This window comes from Bos taurus, chromosome X (genome assembly GCF_002263795.3).
Source record: "Bos taurus isolate L1 Dominette 01449 registration number 42190680 breed Hereford chromosome X, ARS-UCD2.0, whole genome shotgun sequence".
Taxonomy (NCBI): Eukaryota; Metazoa; Chordata; class Mammalia; order Artiodactyla; family Bovidae; genus Bos; species Bos taurus.
The window spans coordinates 37603671-37627789 of record NC_037357.1 but is presented as its reverse complement, the minus strand read 5'-3'; the positions used below and the strand labels follow the sequence as shown (position 1 = coordinate 37627789).

The window sequence follows — 24119 nt, the reverse complement described above, 5'->3', positions numbered from 1 at the left end:
AAGGGACTAGATGCCATGATCTTTGTTTTCTGAATGTTGAGCTTTAAGCCAACGTTTTCACTCTCCTCTTTCAGTTTCATCAAGAGATTCTTTAGTTCTTTGCTTTCTGCCATAAGTGTGGTGTCATTTGTGTATCTGAGATTATTGATATTTTCCCCAGAAGTCTTGATTCCAGCTTGTACTTCATCCAGCTCAGCATTTCACAGGATGTATTCTGCTGCTGCTGCTGCTGCTGCTAAGTCACGTCAGTCGTATCTGACTCTGTGTGACCCCATAGACGGCAGCCCACCAGGCTCCTCTGTCCATGGGATTTCCCAGGCAAGAATACTTGAGTGCATTGCCATTTCTTTCTCCACATAATGTATTACACAAAAACAAATGTACCAGGATATCCATTTCAGGTTCGTTTATAATACTGACAAATTTCAAACAGCCTAAAGACCTGTATACAAGAGATTGGTTAAAATAACTATGGATTACACATTCTGAGGAATATTATACAGCTCTTAAAGTACTGTGGATGGCACAGGCTTCGCCGTATCCACTATATGGCCCAATTTTGGGTCGATTCTGGGTGCCCTATCTGGCAAGGGATGGTCACCCTCCTTGTCCCCTTCCTCCAGCTGCCCCTTGCAGTGTCCCTCCCCTCCTTTGACTCACTGGGCTCCTTTTCTACCATGATATGGGTTGATCAGCAAGGAACTAATCCCTTAGTAACAAAATAGGCCTATTTCTCCCTTGAAGTATTAAAGAAGGACCAAGTCTTCAGACCACATTGCTATGCTATGCTAAGTCACTTCAGTCGTGTCTGACTCTGTGTGACCCCATAGACGGCAGCCCATCAGGCTCTGCCGTCCCTGGGATTCTCCAGGCAAGAACACTGGAGTGGGTTACCATTTCCTTCTCCAATGCAAGAAAATGAAAAGTGAAAGTGAAGTTGCTCAGTCGTGTCCAACTCTTAGCGACCCCATGGACTGCAGCCTACCAGGCTCCTCTGCCAATGGGATTTTCCAGGCAAGAGTACTGGAGTGGGGTGCCATTGCCTTCTCCATCAGACCACATTGGTTAAGTAAAAAAGAAAATTATGATTCTTCAATTCACTGATAGTCAAGACTTTGCTATTGCAAGTGAAAAACAAGTGGAACAAAAACAACCAAGAATATCCACAGTGGTTTTTCAGCCAAAGGGAGAGTTTCTGGGTCTGTGTAACTACAAGGTACAGAAGTAGTTTGTCTTTAGGCATGGCTAGATCCAGCATTTTGTTCCCTGAGATTTGCCTTCTTGCTCCAACTCTCCCTCTGTCCTTTGACATCCTGTCTCCCCTAGAGACCCAAAGTGTCACTGGTTGGATGATATCACCACAGATGCAGGAAAGCAGTGCTTCAAGTTGGCAGGCCTGGGCCACATGCCAACCCCTGGAATCAGAGGTGAAGTCAACTCTATCACAGTCACAGTGGCTGAGAGAAAAGGAAAGGGGCAATTTTCCCAGGTGACAGCATATCAGTACCAAGAAAAGGAAAATAGATGCTGGGTTATGAAACTCATACATGTCCTCGACAGTGGTATACACTTTTCATCAAATTCAAAATCAAGTTCCAATGTTTTAAAGGAACAAGACTGGGAAAGATTATTTCTTAATCTAATAGAGCATGCATGCTCAGTCTGACTGTCACATTCAACTCTTTGCAACCCCATAGACAGTAGACTGCCAGTCTCCTCTGTCCCTGGAATTTTCCAGGCAAGAATACTGGAGTGGGTTGCCATTTCCTCTCCAAGGGATCTTCTCAACCCAGGGTTTGAAACTGCATCTCTTGCATCTCCTGCATTAGCAGGTGGATTCTTTACCACTGTGCCACCTGGGAAGCCCATTAATCTAATAGAGCAGACAATTATTTTCCCAAATAAAGAAAATACTGATGTCAGGGACTTCCCTGGTGGTCCAGTGGCTAGGACTCCACAATTCCAATGCAGGTTGCCCAGGTTCAATTCCTTGTGAGCTGACTAGATCCCACATCGCTGCAATTATTAAATAAGAGCTCGCATGCTGCATTGAAGATCCTGCATGCTGCAACTGAGACCCACACAAATTTAAAAAAGGTCAAAAGTAATACCCACAGTCACATAGTGGGAGCATACTATTAAAACAGGAACATATCATCTCCTCACACAGATTCTCAACTTCTTCGGATTTCTTTCTTATTGTTTTGTTGTTTAGTTGCTCAATTGTATTCTACTCCACAACCCTATGGATTGCAGCCCACCAGGATCCTCTGTCCATGGGATTTCCCAGGCAAGAATACCTGATGGGTTGTCCTTTTCTACTCCAGGGGATCTTCCTGAATCAGATGAAATCCGAGTCTCTTGCATTGGCAGGTGGGTTCTTTACCACTGAGCCACCAAGGGATGGGCTTATTCTGATTTACTTAATCTTTATTCAGTGAAGATGCACATTTACTTTCTTTCAATGTTAACACTGTGCCACTTCCCAGGAGGCACAATGGTAAAAAATCTGCCTGCCACTGCAGGGGATGTGGGCTCGATCCCTAGGTCAGAAAGATCCCCTGGAGGAAGAAATGGCAACCCACTTGAGTATTCTTACCTGGAAAATTCCATGGACAGAGGAGCCTGGCAGGCTATAATCCATGGGGTTGCAAAGAGTTGAACACAACTGAGTGACTGAGTACACCTTATCTGCAGATAACCTGATCATACATGTAGAAAATATGGTGTTATTCACAGAACTACTAAAACTATCAGGAAATTTCATGAGGTTGCAGCAAATACTAAACATTGGAGGGAGCTAACTCCTCCCCCAAAGACTTAACTAATTGTCCCCAAACTTTTCTACATTGATCAGAAACAAGGTCAGTAGGCCATAAAGTTACAGTTCTATAGTTTCTGAGTTGTTTGATCTTCTGCAAGCTAAGGTTTTTACTTTGGGAGGAATCAGACCTACTGGTAAAGGTGGTCGGCAAACTAGAATTCTGGGGGGGAGGCACACTTTTGAGTAGCAACCACCTACTGTAGGCCAATAGCCTTAAAAAATCAATAGAAAAGTAAAATTTTATCTCAGTATTTCTACCCTTTGGAACCTATCTTGAGGACATAACCAATCAGGCAAAGACTTATACAGAAGAATTCCACTGAATCATTATTAGGGACAAATAGAAACATATTAAATGTTTAACAAGAGATAGGAATACTGGACCACCTGAACTTCCTCTTGAGAAGTCTGTATGCCTGTCAGGAAGCAACAGTTAGAAATGGACATGGAACAACAGACTGGTTCCAATAGGGAAAGGAGTACATCAAGGCTGTATATTGTCACCCTGCTTATTTAACTTATATGCAGAGTACATCATGAGAAACACTGGGCTGGATGAAGCACAAGCTGGAATCAAGATTGCTGGGAGAAACATCAATAACCTCAGATATGCAGATGACAGCACCCTTATGGCAGAAAGTGAAGAGGAACTAAAGAATCTGTTGATGAAAGTGAAAGAGGAGAGTGAAAAAGTTGGCTTAAAGCTCAACATTCATAAAACTAAGATCATGGCATCTGGTCCCATCACTTCATGGGAAATAGATGGGGAAACAGTGGAAACAGTGTCAGACTTTATTTTGGGGGGCTCCAAAATCACACTGCAGATGGTGATTGCAGCCATGAAATTAAAAGACACTTACTCCTAGGAAGGAAAGTTATGACCAACCTAGACAGCAAAGGCAATGCCAAAGAATGCTCAAACTACTGCACAATTGCACTCATCTCACAGGCTAGTAATGCTCAAAGTTCTGTAAGCCAGGCTTCAGCAGTACATGAACCATGAACTTCCAGATGTTCAAGCTGGTTTTAGAAAAGGCAGAGGAACCAGAGATCAAATTGCCAACATCCGCTGGATCATCAAAAAAGCAAGAGAGTTCCAGAAAAACATCTATTTCTGCTTTATTGACTATGCCAAAGCCTTTGACTGTGTGGATCACAATAAACTGTGGAAAATTCTGAAAGAAATGGGAATACCAGACCACCTGACCTGCCTCTTGAGAAACCTATATGAGGTCAGGAAGCAACAGTTAGAAATGGACATGGAACAACAGACTGGTTCCAAATTGGAAAAGGAGTACGTCAAGGCTGTATGCTGTCACCCTGCTTATTTAACTTATATGCCGAGTACATTATGAGAAATGCTGGGCTGGAAGAAGCACGAGCTGGAATCAAGAGTTCTGGGAGAAATATCAATAACCTCAGATATGCAGATGACACCACCCTTATGGCAGAAAGTGAAGAGGAACTAAAGAGCCTTTTGATGAAAGTGAAAGAGGAGAGTTAAAAAGTTGGCTTAAAGCCCAACATTCAGAAAACAAAGATCATGGCATCTGGTCCCATCACTTCATGGGAAATAGATGGGGAAACAGTGGAAACAGTGTCAGACTTTATTTTTGGGGGCTCCAAAATCACACTGCAGATGGTGATTGCAGCCATGAAATTAAAAGATGCTTATTCCTTGGAAGGAAAGTTATGACCAACCTAGATAGCATATTCAAAAGCAGAGACACTACTTTGCCAACAAAGGTCCATCTAGTCAAGGCTATGGTTTTTCCAGTAGTCATGTATGGATGTGAGAGTTGGACTGTGAAGAAAGCTGAGCACTGAAGAATTGATGCTTTTGAACTGTGGTGTTGGAGAAGACTCTTGAGAGTCCCTTGGACTGCAAGGAAATCCAAGCAGTCCATTCTAAAGGAGATCAGCCCTGGGTGTTCTTTGGAAGGACTGATGCTAAAGCTGAAACTCCAGTACTTTGTCCACCTCATGCGAAGAGTTGACTCATTGGAAAAGACTCTGATGCTGGGAGGGATTGGGGGCAGAAGGAAAAGGGGACGACAGAGGATGAGATGGCTGCATGGCATCAGGGACTCGATGGACGTGCGATTGAGTGAACTCTGGGAGTTGGTGATGGACAGGGAGGCCTGGCGTGCTGCAATTCATTGGGTCACAAAGAGTTGGACACGACTGAGCGACTGAACTGAACTGAACTGAGACAGCACATTAAAAAGCAGAGACATTGCTTTCCCAACAAAGGTCCATCTAGTCAAGGCCATGGTTTTTCCACTAGTCATGTATGGATGTGAGAGTTGGAATATAAAATAAAGCTGAGTGCTGAAAAATTGATGCTTTTGAACTGTAGTGTTGGAGAAGACTCTTGAGAGTCCCTTGGACTATAAGGAGATCCAACCAGTCCATCCTAAAGGAGATCAGTCCTGAATATTCATTGGAAGGACTGATGTTGAAGCTGAAACTCCAGTACTTTGGCCACCTGATGCGAAGAACTGACTCATTTGAAAAGACCCTGATACTGGGAAAGATTGAAGGTGGCAGAAGAGGATGACAGAAGTTGAGATGTTTGAATGGCATCACGGACTCAGTGGATATGTTTAGGTAAACTCCAGGAGTAGGTGATGGACAGGGATGCCTGGCGTGCTGCAGCCCATGGGGTTGCAAAGAATTGGACATGACTGAGAGACTGAACTGAACTGACTGAACACTTACATTATGCTACTTCTTATATGCATCCAAATACATGTTTTTGAATAAATTTTTGAAAGACAAAATGCTTATATGTTAAATAAAAACAATTCCAGGAAAAAATTAATACTGAATATGCAAAAATTAATTATTGTTATAGATGATGTGACAATCAGTTGTGTCCAACACTGTGACCCCATGGACTATACAATCCATGGAATTCTCCAGGTCAGAATGCTGGAATGCATAGCCTTTCCCTTCTCAGGAGATCTTCCCAACCCAGGGCTCGAACCCAGGTCTCCCTCATTAAAGGCGTATTCTTTACCAGCTGAGCCATATAAATGCCAATATAAAACTAAGAAAATATTCCAAAGTACCGACCACAGTTAATGCTGAATGAGAAGCCATAATAGATTTTAATTTTCTTCCATTTCCTAAATTGTCTTCAATTATACTGTACTACTAGACTATCTGAAGCCCAGAACCTTCCCTTGAAACCAAGGAGAAAGGCAAGAAACTGTGGAGGCCCAGTATTTGAAAATATATTCAGACACAGAATGATAGTTCAGCTTTATTTTATGCTACAAGAAATACTGAAACACCCTCCTCCTCCAGCCAGTGGAAAACAACAGGGCCAAGAGTGCCTAAGGCCAATATAAGCAAACAATTAGGCCCTCATAATAAATCCCTCTTCTCCTCCTGGTCACCTCTATCTCCCTCCTCCCTCTTCTCTTCTCCATGTAACTCTGTGAACCTCTTTGGGTGCCACTCACTGTGGAGAATCTTTTCACCATTAACCTAGATGTTTTATCATCTGTGCTATATGGATGGAGAATTCTTGAGGCTACTGTAAGAATAAGACTGAAAGCCAGAGGCAGGAGGCTTAAATCCAAAACTTGAGAACACCAGAAAACTCCTAACTCCAGGGAACATGAATTGACAAGAGCTCATCCAAAAGCCTCCATACCTACACTTAAACCAAGCTCCACCCAAGAGCCAACAAATTCCAGAGCAAGACATACCATGCTGATTCTCCAGCAACACAGGAACACAGCCCTGAGCATTAAAATACAGGCTGCCCAATGTCATGCCAAAGCCACAGACACCCCAAAAATCACACTGGACACTTCATTGCACTCCAGAGAGAAGAGATCCAGCTCCACCCACCAGAACACAGATGCAAGCTTCCCTAACCAGGAAATCTTGACAAGCCACTCGTCCAACCCCACCCACACAGAGCAACCTCCAAAATAAAGAGGAACCACATACTTCCAGCCTACAGAAAGGCCACCCCAAACACAGCAATCTAAACAAATGACACTGGGAAGACCCAGAGGGAGGGGATGGGGAGGGAGGTGGGAGGGGGGTTCAGGATGGAGAACACATGTACACCCATGGCATATTCATGTCGTATGGCAAAACCAATACAATATTGTAAAGTAATTAGCCTTCAATTAAAATAAATAAATTTATATTTAAAAAGAAATAAACAAATGAAAAGGCAAAGAAATAGTCAGCAGGTAAAGGAACATGATAAATGCCGACCAAACCAAACCAAAGAGGAGGAGATAGGGAGTCTACCTGAAAAAGAATTCAGACTAATGATAGTAAAGAGGATCCAAAATCTTGAAAACGAAATGGAGTTACAGGTAAATAGACTAGAGACAAGGATTGAGAAGATTCAAGAAATGTTTATCAAGGACCGAGAAGAAATAAAAAAGAGTCAATCAATAATGAATAATGCAATAACTGAGATCAAAACCACTCTGGAGGGAACCAACAGTAGAATAACTGAGGCAAAGGATAAGATAAGTGAGGTGGAAGATAGAAAGGTGGAAATAAATGAAGGAGAGAGGAAAAAAGAATTAAAAGAAATGAGGACAGCCTCAGAGACCTCTGGAACAATGTTAAATTCCCCAACATTCAAATCATAGGAGTCCCAGAAGAAGAAGACAAAAAGAAAGGGCATGAGAAAACACTTGAGGAGATAACAGTTGAAAACTTCCCTAAAATGGGGAAGGAAATAGCCACCCAAGTCCAAGAAACCCAGCAAGGATCTCATTCAAATATGAAGGAGAAATCAAAAGCTTTACAGACTAGCAAAACCTGAGAGAATTCAGCACGACCAAACCAGCTCTTCAACAAATGCTAAAGCATTTATTTCATTTACTTAATTTATTTCTCAGGAAACAGAAAAAAGGTTTATAAACTTGAACCCAAAACAACAAAGTAAATGGCAATGGGGTCATACTTATCAATAATTACCTTAAATGTAAATGGGTTGAATGCCCCAAACAAAAGACAAAGACTGGCTGAATGGATACAAAAACAAGACCCCTATATATTCTGTCTACAAGAGACCCACCTCAAAACAAGGGACACATACAGACTGAAAGTGAAGGGCTGGAAAAAGATATTCCATGCAAATGGAGACCAAAAGAAAGCAAGAGTAGCAATACTCATATCAGATAAAATAGACTTTGAAATAAAGGCTGTGAAAAGAGACAAAGAAGGACACTACATAATGATCAAAGGATCGATCCAAGAAGAAGATGTAACTATTATATATATATATATATATATATATAAAACAATTATTTTATATATATATAGGTGTGTGTGTGTATGTATATATATATATATTTACATATATATATGCACCCAACATAGGAGCAGCACAATATGTAAAGGAAATGCTAACAAGTATGAAAGGGGAAATTAACAGTAACAAAATAATAGTGGGAGACTTTAATACCCCACTTACACCCATGGATAGATCAACTAAACAGAAAATTAACAAGTAAACACAAACTTTAAATGGACCAGTTAGACCTAATTGATATCTGTAGGACATTTCACCCCAAAACAATGAATTTCACCTTTTTCTCAAGTGCACATGGAACATTCTCCAGGATAGATCACATCCTGGGCAATAAATCTAGCCTTGGTAAATTCAAAAAACTGTGTAATCATTTCAAGCATCTTTTCTGATCACAATGCAGTTAAGATTAGATGTCAACTACAGGGGAAAAAAACTATTAAAAATACAAACATATGGAGGCTAAAGAACATGCTTCAGAATAACCAGCAAATCAGAAGAAATCAAAAAAGAAATCAAAATATGCATTGAAACAAATGAAAACGAAAACACAACCCAAAACCTATGGGATTTAGGGAAAGCAGTGCTAAGTGGAAGTTTCATAGCAATACAAGCTTACCTCAAGAAACAAGAGAAAAGTAGAATACATAACCTAACTTTACACCTAAAGCAACAAGAAAAAGAAGAAATGAAAAACTCCAGGGTTAGTAGAAGGAAAGAAATCATAAACATTAGGGCAGAAATAAATGAAAAAGAAACAAAGAAGACTATAGCAAAACTCAACAAAACTAAAAGCTGGTTCTTTGAGCAGATAAATAAAATAGACAAACCAGTAGCCAGACTCATCAAGAAAAAAAGGAAGAAGAATCAATTCAACAAAATTAGAAATAAAAATGGAGAAATCGCAACAGACAACACAGAAATACAAAGGATCATAAGAGACTACTATCAGCAACTATAGGCCAATAAAATGGACAACTTGGAAGAAATGGACAAATTCTTAGAAAAGTATAACTTTCCAAAACTGAACCAGGGAGAAATAGAAAATCTTAACAGACCCATCACAAGCACGGAAATCGAAACAGGAATCAAAAATCTTCCAACAAACAAAAGCCCGGGACCAGATGGCTTCACAGCTGAATTCTACCAAAAATTTAGAGAACTAACACCTATCCTACTCAAACTCTTCCAGAAAATTGCAGAGGAAGGAAAACTGCCAAACTCATTCTATGAGGCTGCCAACACCCTAATACCAAAACCAGACAAAGATGCCACAAAAAAAGAGAACAACAGGCCAATATCTCTGATGAACATAGATGCAAAAATCCTCAACAAAATTCTAGCAAACAGAATCCAACAACATATTAAAATGATCATACGTCATGACCAAGTGGGCTTTATCCTAGGGATGCATGGATTCTTCAATATCCACAAAGCAATCAATGTAATACACCACATTAACAAATTGAAAGATAAAAACCATATGATTATCTCAATAGATGCAGAGAAAGCTCTTGATAAAATTCAACATCCATTTATGATAAAAAAAAAAAATCCCTCCAGAAAGCAGGTATGGAAGGAACATACCTCAACATAATAAAAGCCATATATGATAAACCCACAGCAAACATTATCCTCAATGGTGAAAAACTGAGAGTATTTCCCCTAAAGTCAGGAATAAGACAAGGGTTCCCACTCTCAGCACTACTATTTAACATAGTTTTGGAAGTTTTACTCACAGCAATCAGGTAAGAAAAAGAAATAAAAGGAATCCAGATTGGAAAAGAAGTAAAACTCTCACTGTTTGCAAATGAGATGATTCTCTACATAGAAAACCCCAAAGACACCACCAGAAAATTACTAGAGGTAATCAATGAATATAGTAAAGTTGCAGGATATAAAATTAACACACAGAAATCCCTTGCATTCCTATACACTAACAATGAGAAAACAGAAAGAGAAATTAAGGAAACAATTCCATTCACCATTGCAACGAAAAGAATAAAATACTTAGGAATAAATCTACCTAAAGAAACAAAAGACCTACATATAGAAAACTATAAAACACTGATGAAAGAAATCAAAGATGACACAAATAGATGGGGAAATATACCATCTTCATGGATGGGAAGAATCAATATAGTGAAAATGAGTATACTGCCCAAAGCAATCTATAGATTCAATGCAATCCATATCAAGCTACCAACGATATTCTTCAGAGAACTAGAACAAATAATTTCACAATTTGTATGGAAATACAAAAAACCTCGAGTAGCCAAAGCAATCTTGAGAAAAAAGAATGGAACTGGAGGAATCAACCTGCCTGACTTCAGATTATACTATAAAGCTACAGTCATCAAGACAATATGGTACTGGCACAAAGACAGAAATATAGATCAATGGAACAAAATAGAAAGCCCAGAGATAAATCCATGCACATATGGACACCTTATCTTTGACAAAGGTGGCAAGAATATACAACGGAGAAAAGACAATCTCTTTAACAAGTGGTGCTGGGAAAACTTGGAAAAGCATGAAACTAGAACACTTTCTAACACCATACACAAAATTAAACTCAAAATTGGTTAAAGATCTAAATTGAAGACCAGAAACTATAAAAGTCCTAGAGGAAAACGTAGGCAAAACACTCTCCGACATAAATCACAGCAGGATTCTCTATCACCCACCTCCCAGAGTAATGGAAATAAAAGGAAAAATTAACAAATGGCATCTAATTAAACTGAAAAGCATTTGCACAACAAAGGAAACTATAAGTAAGATGAAAAGACAGCCTTCAGAATGGGAGAAAATAATAGCAAATGAAGCAACTGACAAAAAGTCAGTCTCAAGAATATACAAGCAGCTCATGCAGCTCAATTCCAGAAAAATAAACGACCCAATCAAAAAGTGGGCCAAAGAACTAAACAGACATTTCTCCAAAGAAGACATACAGATAGCTAACAAACACATGAAAAGATGCTCAACATCACTCATTATTAGAGAAATGCAAATCAAAACCACAATGAGATACCATCTCACGGCAGTCAGAATGGTTCCCATCTGAAAGTCTACAAACAATAAATGCTGGAGAGGGTGCGGAGAAAAGGGAACCCTCTTACACTGTTGGTGGGAATGCAAACCAGTACAGCCACTATGGAGAACAGTATGGAGATTCCTTAAAAAACTGAGAACAGAACTCCCATACGACCCAGCAATCCCACTGCTGGGCATACACACCAGGAAACAAGAATTGAAAGAGACACTTGTACCCCAATGTTCATTGCAGCACTGTTTACAATAGCTAGGACATGCAAGCAACCTAGATGTCCATCAGCAGATGAATGGATAAGAAAGCTGTGGTACATATACACAATGGAGTATTACTCAGCTATTAAAAAGAATACATTTGAATCAGTTCTAATGAGGTGGATGAAACTGGAGCCTATTATACAGAGTGAAGTAAGTCAGAAAGAAAAACACCAATACAGTATATTAAGGCAGATATATGAAGTTTAGCAAGATGGTAACCATGACCCTATGTGGAAGACAGCAAAAGAGACACAGATATACAGAACAGACTTTTGGACTCTGTGGGAGAAGGCGAGGGTGGGATGCTTTGAGAGAATATCCTTGAAACATGTATATTACCATATGTAAAACAGATCACCAGTCCAGGTTCAGTGCATGACACAGGGTGCTCAAGGCCGGCAAACTGGGATGACCCTGAGGGATGGGATCGGGAGGTAGGTGGGAGCGGGGTTCAGAATGGGGGATACATGTGCACCCATTGCTGATTCTTGTCAATGTATGGCAAAAACCACTACAATACTGCAAAGTAATTAGCCTCCAATTAAAACAAATAAATTAAAAAAAACTAAAAACAGAACTACCAAATGACCCAGTAATCCCACTACTGAGCATATACCCAGAAAAAAACATAATTCAAAAATGTATATGCACTCCAGTGTTCACAGCAGCACTTTTTATATCCAAGACAGGGAAGAAATCTAATGTCCATCAATAGATAAATGGATTTTAAAAGACGTGGTACATATATACAATGAAATATCAGCCATAAAAGAGAAAAAAATCATGCCATTTGCAGCCATATGGATGGACATAAAGACTGTGATACTGAGTGAAGTCAGTCAGACAGGGAAACACAAATATCATATGATATTGCTTATATGTGAAATCTAAAAAATGGTAGAAATGAACTTATTTACAAAACAGAAATAGAGTCATAGATGTAGAAAACAAACTTATGTTAACAAGGGGGAAAGCATGGTGTGGGTGGGAACAAATTGGGAGATTGGGATTGACATATACACTCTACTATATATAAAATAGATAATAAGCACCTACTGTATAGCACAGGGAACACTATTCAGTACTCTGTAATGGCCTATATGGAAAAGAATCTAAAAAAGAGTGGATATATGTATATATATAAGTGAGTCAACATTCAGAAAATGAAGATCATGGCATCCGGTCCCATCACTTCATAAGAAACAGATGGGGAAACAGTGTCAGGCTTTATTTTTGGGGGCTCCAAAATCACTGCAGATGGTGACTGCAGCCATGAAATTAAAAGACGCTTACTCCTTGGAAGAAAAGTTATGAGCAACCTAGATAGCATATTCAAAAGCATAGACATTACTTTGCCAACAAAGGTCCGTCTAGTCAAGGCTATGGTTTTTCCAGTGGTCATGTATGGATGTGAGAGTTGGACTGTGAAGAAAGCTGAGTGCCGAAGAATTGATGCTTTTGAACTGTGGTGTTAGAGAAGACTCTTTGAGAGTCCCTTGGACTGCAAGGAGATCCAACCAGTCCATTCTGAAGGAGATCAGCCCTGGGATTTCTTTGGAGGGAATGATGCTGAAGCTGAAACTCCAGTACTTCGGCCACCTCATGCGAAGAGTTGACTCATTGGAAAAGACTCCGATGCTGGGAGGGATTGGGGGCAGAAGGAGAAGGGGACGACAGAGGATGAGATGGCTGTATGGCATCACTGACTCGATGGACGTGGGTCTGAGTGAACTCTGGGAGTTGGTGATGGACAGGGAGGCCTGACGTGCTGCAATTCATGGGGTTGCAGAGTCGGACACGACTGAGTGACTGAACTGAACTGATAAGTGAATCATTTTGTTGTACACCTGAAACTAACACAGAATTGTAAATCAACCATTGTTGTTCAGTCACTCAGTTGTGTTCGACACTTTGCGACCCCATAGACTTCAGCATGCCAGGTCTCTCTATCCCTCACCATCTCCTGGAGTTTGCCCAAGTTCATGTTCATCTCTGATGCTGTCCAGCCATCTCAACCTCTGACACCCTCTTCTCCTTCTACCCTCAATCTTTCCCAGCATCAGGGACTTTTCCAATGAGTCGTCTGTTCACATCAGGTGACCAAAATACTGGAGCTTTGGCTTCAACATCCGTCCTTCCAGTGAATATTCAGGGTTTTCCTTTAGGATTGACTGGTTTCATCTCCTTTCTGTCCAAGGCACTTTCAGGAGTCTTCTCTAGCACCACTGCTTGAAGGCATCAATTCTTTGGCACTCAGCTTTCTTAACTGTCTAGCTCTCACAACCATATGTGACCACTGAGAAGACCTTAGCCTTGAATACAGGGACCTTTGTCGGCAGAGTAATGTCTCTGATTTTAACAGCCTCTCTAGGTTTGCCATCCTTTTCTTGCCAAGAAGCAATCATCTTCTGATTTCATGGCTGCAGTCACCATCTGTGGTGATTTTGAAGCCCAAGAAGAGGAAATCTGTAACTACTTCCACCTTTTCCCCTTCTATTTGCCATGCAGTAATGAGGCTGGATGCCATGATCTTAGTTTTTTAAATATTTAGTCTTAAGCCAGCTTTTTCATTATCCTCCTTCACCCTCATCAAGAGGCTCTTTAGTTCCTCTTTGCTTTCTACCGTTAGACTGGTATCATCCGCGTATCTGAGGTTGTTGATGTTTCTCCTGCTTATCTTGATTTCAGCTTGTAACTCATCCAGCTTGGTATTTCATGATGTGCTCACCATATAGATCAAACAGACAGCATTTAGAGTAAGCAGACAGCCCTGTAGTTTTCCTTTCTCAATCTTGAACCAATCAGTTGTTCCATACAGGGTTCTAACTGTTGCTTTTTGACCCGCATACAGGTTTCTCAGGAGACAGGTACGATGGGCTGGTATTCCCATCTCTGTAAGAGCTTTCCACAGTTTGTCATGATCCACATAGTCAAAGACCTTACTTAGCACAGTCGAAGAAAGAGAGGTAGATGTTTTTCTGAAACTACCTTGCTTTCTCTATAATCCAGCGAATGTTGACAATTTGACCTCTAGTTCCTCTTCCTTTTCTAAAACGGACTTCCCTGGTGGCTCAGACAGTAAAGCATCTGCCTACAATGCAGGAGATCTGGGTTTGATCCCTGGGTCAAGAAGATCCTCTGGAGAAGGAAATGGAAACCCACTCTAGTACTCTTGCCTGGAAAATCCCATGGATGGAGGAGTGTGATAGGCTACAGTCCATGGAGTCACAAAGAGTTGGACATGACTGAGAGACTTCACTTTCACTTTCTTTCTTGTGGACATCTGGAAGCTCTTGGTTCGCATAATGCTGAAGCCTAGCATGCAAGATTTTAAGCATGACCTTACTAGCATGGGAGATGATTTGGCCCCTTTCATGCATCATAGCCTTGTTGTGGCGAAGGGGCTTGCATAACTCAGTGAAGCTATGGGCCATGACGTGCAGAGCCACCCAAGACAGATGGGCCGTAGCAGAAGAGTTCGGACAAAACGTGATCCACCAGAGGAGGGAATGGCAAACCACCCCAGTATACTTGCTGTGAGAACCTCATGAACTGTAAAAAAGGCCAAATCAATGATACTCCAACATAAATTTTAAAAAAACGTCATTTGCAAATATTTTCTCCCATTCAGTAGGTGGCCTTTTTGTTTTTATCAATAGTTTCATTCACTGTGGAAAATTTCCTGTTTGAATAGGTCCCATTTGTGTATTTCTGCTTGTACTTCTGTTCCCTGGGATGTCTCATGCAAACTGTCCTGTTCAGGGTGCCTTGTGGCATTGAGTGCTTGGTGGTTTAACTGTATACTGTTCACTGTCCAAAAAAAAAAAAAAACTTTTTTTGTGAGGATTCTTTGTTGCCTCCTTTTGCTAGGCATTTAATGGTACTATTATGGGATGGATTGTGCCACAGACTGAATGTTTGTGTCCCCTCAAAATTCATGTGTTGAAATCCTGACCTGAAAAATTATGGACTTTGGAGGTGGGGCCTTTGGGAGATGATCTGGGTCATGAGAGTAGAGCCCTCATGAATGGAATTAGTGCCCTGATAAAAGAGACCCCAAAGAGCTCGCTCACCCGTTCTGCCATGTGAGGACACAAGAAGGTGGCTGCTTATGAAGCACAAGTAGGCCATCTCCAGACACGAGATCCGCTGGTACCATGACCTTGGACTTCCAGCCTGTCTATAGTAGACTGTGCTAGTCTGTGATAGCAGCCCAACCTGACAAGCCATAGTGTCCCCCAAAAAGATGTTTAAGACCTAAGCTCCACTGCCTGTAAATGTGACCGTATTTGGAAATGGGGTCTCTTTAGATGTAATCAAGTTAAGATGTAGTCATACAGGCTTGGGGTAGCCCTAATCCAATGACTGGTGCCCTTATAAGAAAAGAAAGTGAGACATAGAGACACACAGGGAGAAGGCCATATAAAAATGAGGCAGAGACTGAAGTGACACGTCTAAGAGTCAAAGAACACCAAGGACCACAGGCCACCAATGTGAGGCTGGGAGCAAGGTGTGGAACAGGATTGCCCTCAGAGTCTGAAGCATGAGGTGCCCCTGCTCCCAACTGGATTTCAGAAAGAGAATAAATTTTTGTTAAGCCATCCAGTTTGTGGTCATGTGTTACAACAGCCCTGAGAAAGTCACATGGGTGCTATCAGCCCAGGAACACTTGGAACCAAATTTAGGCCTTGAAGTCCCTAAAGCACCCCAGCTACTCAAACCCAAACAGCACAGAGCCAGGCCTACAACCCCAAATTCATGCTTTGGTATCCTGTGTCTGTGAGCACCTCATCAACACTCCCTGCAGCCCCAGCGCTGGGGTGAGTTGGGTTGACTTTCGGCCTCCCTTGTGTTCAGTTCCAGAACCTGCATCCTTGGGGCACAGTAGCCTCAGTGGCCTCCTTCTCAGACTCCCATTTCCTCTCAGCTTTCACTCTCGTTGGTTCTAAACTGCTTTAACAGATTTGAAGAATATTTCATCTGTCATTTGTAGTTATTTTCAACAGAAAATTTTGACTACTACTGCCCACGGTTAGAGAAGCCCAGGCTTGTTCTGTCACACTCCTGGATGCTGACTGAATCCTCATTCTGGTACTGCAGACATCTACGTGATTCTGAGAGATCAATCCCCACCTCGGCCCAGACCCAAAACGCTCAGACGCAATGGAACCTGCAGAATTCACAGAACAGCTCCATCCCTGGGTCTCCCTGCTTCCAGACGCATCAGACCTACCACACGCCCTGTGCTCTGCTCCACCCAGGATGCGATAGTATCGGCTGTGCCTGCACCCCGCCCCTGACACGCACACCCCTCCCTATGGGGGGGTTCTCCTCTAAAGAAAGGACAGAGCAGGGGCACCTGCATCGAGAGACCAAGGCAGACAGTCCCCTGTTCTCTTCTGACCTGCGATGAGTGCACACGGGGCTTCTCAGCAAACTCATTGCCTATCCTCGCGCTGGTCCAGGGGTTCCACCCTATAGTGGACAGAGATGGAAAACAAACCAGAAAAGATTGGAGACTCCAACAGGGCAATGGATTTAGGATGGAGACTTTAGATGAAGGTAATGTTTCAACTGCAAGCTGAACAACAAAAAGAAACGAGCCATGCAAAGATTTGGGAAAGGGCATCCTCTGCTATGGCTGAGGGCTGGGGGGGAGGGGGGAAAAAGGGGCAAAAGCCTAAAGATACAGTCAAGGAAGGGGAAGAGGGTGACATTGACTCTTGGTAAGAACATGCCAGTCAACCTCTGGCACTCAGGAATGGCCAACTGTGGCTGACTTCTTTGCAGCCTAAGGTCAGGACCCTGGGCCAACCCAGCTCCCTTTTGAGTCCCCATCTGAGAAAACAGGGCTAGCAAGAGAATGTAATTTGTTCCAGCCAACATTTGACTGAGCACCCCCTCCTTCCCCCTTTCTCCAAGTCTTTCCTAAGAAGGCTCCCCACATGTGAACCCCTGCTCTGTCCCTTTGAGATGTCCATGTACCTCCAACAACCCAGGAGAGGCTTTCTAGGGGACCTGAGAGTCATTCCTTTGAAATGGGATCCTCAGGAAGGACAGGGCCTGAGTCTACCCATCTCTGAGTAGGATGGAATCGTAACATCCAAGAACTGACCCCGGGGACGGACACTGCTGACCTCACCACATTGACCCTGACCAACCCGCTGTGGGTTTTCACTGGAGACCCTGCTCACTGACCCCACCTCACTCTCCCTTCAAATCACCAGCACTCCTGTGCCAATCAGAAGGGTGCCTGGCACCCTCGCCTGCTGACCAAACAAAACCAGTTCCTACCCCTTTACCTAAAGGCCAGTTGAGCTGCTCCACAACTGCATATCCTAATGCTGCTGACATGAAACAGATGAGGACCGGGCAGGTAGAGATATGGAGTTAGTATCTAATGGGGATAAGGTTTCCATTAGGGAAGACGAAAAGGTTCTGGGAATGGATGGTGGGGTGGTTGCCCAACCATGTGAATATGCTTCTTGCCACTAAACTGTGCACTTAAAATGGTTAAAATGGTAAATCTTATGTGTATTTTACTACAAGAAAAAAAAAAAAAAAAAAAACACCTGCATCATTAAAGTGTTTGGAGTCTGTAAGACTGTTCTAACTCTGTTGCAGAGAAAGAGGGTGGGAAGATTTGGGAGAATGGCATTGAAACATGTATAGTATCATGTATGAAACGAGTTGCCAGTCCAGGTTCTATGCACGGTATTGGATGCTTGGGGCTGGTGCACTGAGACGGCCCAGAGGGAAGGTATGGGGAGGGAGGAGGGAGGAGGGTTCAGGATGGGGGAACACATGTATACCTGTAGCGGATTCATTTTGATATTTGGCAAAACTAATACAATTTGTGAAGTTTAAAAATAAAATAAAATTTAAAAAAAAGTGTTTGGAGAACACCTTTGAAAATAAACTTTTAACAATCAGCTTTTAAAAACATAATTTGCAGCTTGGAATTATGTGTTATTAGGTTTAAAGAGTGAGTCACATTATCTTTGAAGTTGCAAGGATTAACAAGCAGTTAGTTAGTTAGCAGTCAGTGTGTGTGTGTGTTTTGTTTTGAGCACCCAATGCAGTCCCTGGGGATGTGCTCAGAGACGTGCAACTGTTAGGAAGTCAGTGCTCACCAATGACTGGGTAACACAAGCACAAAAGCCAGGGGTGGCCACCCCTGTGCTTAGCAGAGCAGTTAATGCAACCGAGAACATGGGCACCTCTGCCATAGAGCACTGTTTATGATGCCTGTGGCAGCCCCACAATGCCACTAGACTCACGAAATCACTTTTGCTTCTTGCTGTATGTTCAGTTGGTTGCACTTAACTGCTCTCAGAGTCAGCAGGGAAGGTCCCATCACAGGTCAGTGTGTGGTCAGCACATTTTCTCATGCCATTTCTGAGTATCCACACAACGGTAACCTCGATGGGGCTAAAGAAGTCTTTACAAAGAAATGAAGAAATGCAGCGAAGGCTTGTGATGGTTCGCCACAAGCAAAACAAATGCAGATAGACTGCAACTGAGTCCCATCAGCTACAGCAGGGCCACCTGGCCCACCTCATGGATGCAATGACAATGTGCTCCAAATTGTACCCACCTGGATTTGGGGGACCACCACCCCCCCACACACAGTGTAGTGTGCAGTTTGACCCTAAGTTGAAATGTCTGTTTTGGAGTCTTGTGGTTTCTATCTTGACTCCAGTTCCAGCCCTGGCCAAGGCTGTTCAAGCACCCCCCTTGCCACAGCTTTGCCACCACGAAGGAAGGAGACACTTGGCTATGTCAGGGCAGAGGCTGCAGAAACCATGAAGCAGCCACACTGCGCACCACCAGCCTGCAAAATGCGGCTGCTGCAGTCCTATTTCCCTTCCTCTGATTCTCCATCCACCCCAGCGGAACAGCATGCAAACAACAGCCTGCTCTCAGCAGTGACTGAAATGAAAGTCAAACCTTGGATGGTCCCATTTTATGGATGGGGAGCCTGAGACTCAGAAAGGTAAAATCACCAATGCAAGCCTCACACCGCAGACAGGCCTAGGGAACACACTGCAGGGCTCCAGCTCCTCTCCAAGGAGCCACTGCTGCTCTCTGCACCTCGGCAAAGCCTGCCGAGGGATGTGTCAGGCCTGGCCCTTCCAATGATGTCCTTCTGTGGCCAAGGAACACACTCAGCCCTGCCCCCTTTCTGACCCATCAGCAGGCAGCGGACCATGGAAGGCCTCCAATTCACCACGGAGGTGGAGCAGCTGTTTTCTAACAGCAGACTCCTATATGCTGTCACCTAAATGCTCTCTTCAGCCTCCTATAAAACAGAGCTGGGGACTTCCCTGGTGGTCCAGTGGGTAAGAATCCGCCTGCCAGTGCGGGGAACGTGGGTTCAAGCCCTGGGCCAGGAAGACCCCACATGCCAAGGAGCAACTACTGAGCCTGCACACCTAGAGCCCAGGCTCTGCAACAAGAGAAGACACTGCAGGGAGAAGCTGGTGCACCACAACTAGAGAAAGCCCTCGGAACAACAAAGACCCAGCAGAGCCGAAAAGAAATAAGACACTTTTGGAAAAAACTGTTAGGCATCCCACATTATGGGTGGAAATGTGTCCCCTCCAAGAAGACACTGGGCAGCCCTCACCGCAGGCCCTGAGGATGCCACCCACTGCATGTGGACACTGGGTCTTCTCAGGGGTGATTGAGTTAAAGGGAGGTCACGAGGGTGGCCCTAATCCAATGGGACTGTGTCCTTATAAAAGGGGACACTTGGAGATGCAGACATGCACAGAGGAAAGATAACGTGAAGACACAGGGCGCAGACGGCCTCTCCCATCCCAGGAGAGAGGCCTGGAACACACCCTCTCTCACGGCCATCAGGAGAAACTGACCCTGCCCAGTCCTGGATCGTGGACTTCCGGCCTCCACGACTGGGAAACAATACGTTTCTGTTGTTTGCAGCAACCCCCCTCCAAAGTATACACACACAGCTCAGAAACAAGGAGTCTGCCCTCGTACCACCTGCTGCCAGCCACTCGCAGGCAAATCTCTTGGCTGCTCCCACCCCGGACCAAGTTCACAGTAACATACATTCTCTATCAAAGTAATACATGCAAATGATATGCATCCAGAAAATACATAAAACACATAAGGCAAACTTAATCACTGGTAATCCTACCACCACAGCCATCCAAACGGTAACAGCGCACACACAACAGTTCTCCTTTTATTGGGGTCACACTTCATATATCGCTATGTCTGTTGGCTTTTTCACACCCACGTGCTCCAGAGTGGGTTCCAGGTGATGAGGTAGCCACGGCTCCAGAAGTGCTGCCTCCTACTCCACAGCCTTTGGTGGCTACAGATGGCTGCTGCAGCCAGCACCCTGACAGTGCCGAAGTCGCAGATTTAAGGAGGCTGGGACACTCCCTATGTGCTTGTCCATCCCACCCGACCAGCCCCATGGCAGTGGGTCCCCACGCATTGTCAACAGGGCACTGGAAGTCAGCGTTTGTTGCCATTTTGACATCACTTTTTGTCTAGTTTGAGTCTATGTTGTTCTAGTCATTCATGAGGAAGAAATGCTTTTGTATTGTGCTTATTTGATTGCTCTTAACGTGCATTCTCTTAACCAGGTAATGGAGCAGGGTGTGTGGAAGCAATGGGCAATGCCAACATGGAGGTCCTATCTGTCCATCTCCACCACCCAAACCCACGGTCGTGAGGGTCCAGGGGCCACCTGCTTCCCTCACAGGAGGAATCCACCCCCTTGTTTCAGAAGGGTGGTTGAAAACCTTCAGTCTCTCACATCCTGTGGGCCCCATGGGAGGTGGGTGCCCAGCCTGCAGGAAGAGAAGGTTCCAGACAGCAGTGGGTCCTGGCCGGCGCCCAGTCCCCAGCCAGCCCCAAAGCAGCTGCTTTGGGGCAGAGGTGGAACGTGTGTGAAGCTCCCACTACAGCCACTGTGCTGCCTAGGTGGGGGCCTCTGCCCGAGCCGCAGCAATGCTCCTGGGTTGTGGGGGGCAGTGAATGTCCACCTCGCACCACTCTGGGGTCTCCCCTTCCTTCAGCCCCCTTTCAGAGGAGGGAGCTGGTCAGAGAAGCACTCTGGTGTATATGTGTCATCATCTTAGAAGCACTAAACCAATCCCTACCCAGCCAGGAGCCACCACCCAGGATGCAAGTGGTCCAACAGAGCCACCCTTTCTTTTTCCTAGCCATGTGCGTCAGCCCCAGCAGCGGTGTCCAGCTGGAGATGAAGGGTCTGAGGCTCAACAGTCCCCGAGCCTGCAAGCACCTACCCCACTCCCAACTCCATTTTTCCTCACTACAGTTGTTACCTGCCTCTGCAGAGCACAGCAGTCACCATCACCCCAGGGAATAAGCCCTCCATCAGAGCTGCCAATCCCAGAGATGCCTGCCTTCAAACGCATCTGCCCTCATCTGTGGGCACCAGAAGATGACCCTGTGCTGGGCTGAACGGTGACCAACACAGATGCACACGTCCTGACCCCCAGAATGTGTGACTGTGATCTTACTTGGAAAAAGGGTCTTTGTAGATGCGATGAAAGCAAGCATCTGGAGACGAGGTCATCCTGGATGACTCAGGGCAGGGCGGGGGGGAGCTCCAAATCCAGTAAGTGTCCTTGAAAGAGAAGAAAAAGTGGAGGAGACCATGTAGAGACAGAGGCAGATGCTGGAGAGACACGTCCACCTGCCAAGGAACACTGAGGAAGACCACTGAGAGCTGGGAGAGAGGCCTCTAGAAGGAACAAAGCCTGCCCACACCTGGATTTCAGACTTAGGCCTCCTAAGTCACCTGCTCCAGGTCTAAGTCACCTGCTCCAGCAACAACAGGAAACTAATACACTCCCCCAAAATGGCAAGTGCTCTTGTAGAAAAGTTGCAGGATACAGTTTGAAAGAGCATCCATGAGCAGAGAACCTATCTGTGCCTTTAACACGTTCCTGAAGGACCATTTGCAACTGAACACTGGGCTTCAGGAAGTAGATCAGTCTACCCCTGCAGATGACAAGAAAGCCCCCAGCCCAGGCTTGTTTTCAGAACAGGATACTGGCTGGGCCTTCATCTAGCCAGACTGATATCCCAATCCTAGTCCACCCTGGCACTGCCAGATAGCAGGGGTCCCGCACAAAACCCAGGGACAGGGATCTGTGTCATCCCATTTCCAACCAGGCAGCCCCCGGGGCACAGAGGGATGCTGGGCGCTGAGAAGGAAACCACAATTACAGGGTTGATGCCCACAGCGTTGACATCCTCGGAAATATCCAGATTCTTGCAAAACTGTAAGAGAGTTCTCTGGTGTTGGTACTCTGCCAGAGATGGTGAAGTGGCTTCTGTTGGCCAGGCTGGGGCATCTGGGGCTGGCATAGGGAACAGCATCACAGACTTTGGTGGCAGCGCTCCTGGGGAGGACCAGGGTGCACTGCAGCATCAGACAGCATGGGGCAAGTGTACCTGTGGCATGCACACCTCCTCAGACCAAGAGGTGGTGACAACACTAAATCCGAAGCTGTGCAGGATAAACAAAACAACAAGAGAACAGGCTCCAGTGCAAACACACCGGTACCAAGTCAGGAGGAAGAGATAACCATGGGTTACATCACACACGAAGAGTCCATCCCCCTAATGACCAAAGAGCTCTTGTAAGTCAAGGAATAAAAGACTAACTGCCCAGTAGAAAAATAGGTAAAAAAATCCAAGCAGGCCATTTATACCAGAACTGAAAAGGACCCTTCAAGCTCTGAAGAGATAAGTCAAGCTTACTCTTAACAGAGAGGAGCTCACCTTGTGGGATGGGCACAAGCCCCCCCGCCCCCGCCACTCTTGGACACCATCACCCGTGGCAGAGCTGTTGGGAGAGCAGGAAGCCACACCAGGGTAGGGGCCTCAGTGCTGTCTAGCCCTGGTGGATACTCAATGGTGCCACTTCGAAGGATCCAACCCAAGGTACGTATGAGAGATGCACAAAGATTTTGTACCACAGTGACAACCCCAATGTCCATTAGTAACAGACAGCATCAGTCCAATGTGCTGCAGCCGCCAAGGGAACAGCACCCAGCTTACAAGACCTGTGCCCTGGGCGCTGTGCCAGGTGGCTGGGAGGAAGGCTCTGCCCACCTCAGCCTGGGAAGCTGGTGTCCGGGAGCCCCAGCTGTGGCTCGTGACCTTCCCAGCACAGGTGGAAAAAGTGGGAACCCCAGAGCCAAGCAGCTCAGGCATACAGAACAAAACAAAAGAGCACAGTGGTGGGCCTCGCTGGGGCTCCGTGTTGCCCTAAGAGATGGGAACCCGTGGACGAGGGTGTGGAAGCATGGGGGCCTGCGGCTAGGTCTCGGGGTTCAGAGAGGGCACCCACTCTGTGTCAGCTGCCCCTAGTTCAGGCCCAGGCAGACAGGAGAGGAAAGCAGCAGAGAGCACTGTCCTGGGCTGCCTGGCGGCCTGCAGCCCTACTCGATGCACTCCATGACGTGTATCTGCAGGGTGTCTATGTCAGGAGCCTGATACTGACACTTGGGGCAGCAGAACTTGGGCGGCTCGTCAGGGGGGCTTCTCCTCTGGCTGGACGGGTTCAGGTGAAAGGAGTGATGAGCTGGGGAAAGAGATCAGGCACCAGTCGGGGTGGGCTTCATGTGTGTGTCCCCCTGCACAACTGTGGGGCAAGGCAAGGACCAACACCTGGGC

The 24119-nt window shown here is 44.7% G+C and overlaps 1 protein-coding gene across 11 annotated transcripts in view; it reads right to left on the bottom strand.

Moving 5' to 3' along the window:
• Positions 1-24119, bottom strand: part of IKBKG (inhibitor of nuclear factor kappa B kinase regulatory subunit gamma) — a 58796-nt gene that overhangs the window by 13615 nt on the left and 21062 nt on the right. For 8 of the 11 annotated variants that reach the window (XM_005227728.5, XM_005227729.5, XM_015461503.3 and 5 more), the window contains exon 10: positions 392-24027. In XM_005227728.5, coding sequence (XP_005227785.1) covers positions 23885-24027 — 143 coding nt within the window. In that variant the 3' untranslated portion in view covers positions 392-23884. 11 annotated transcript variants of the gene reach the window in all.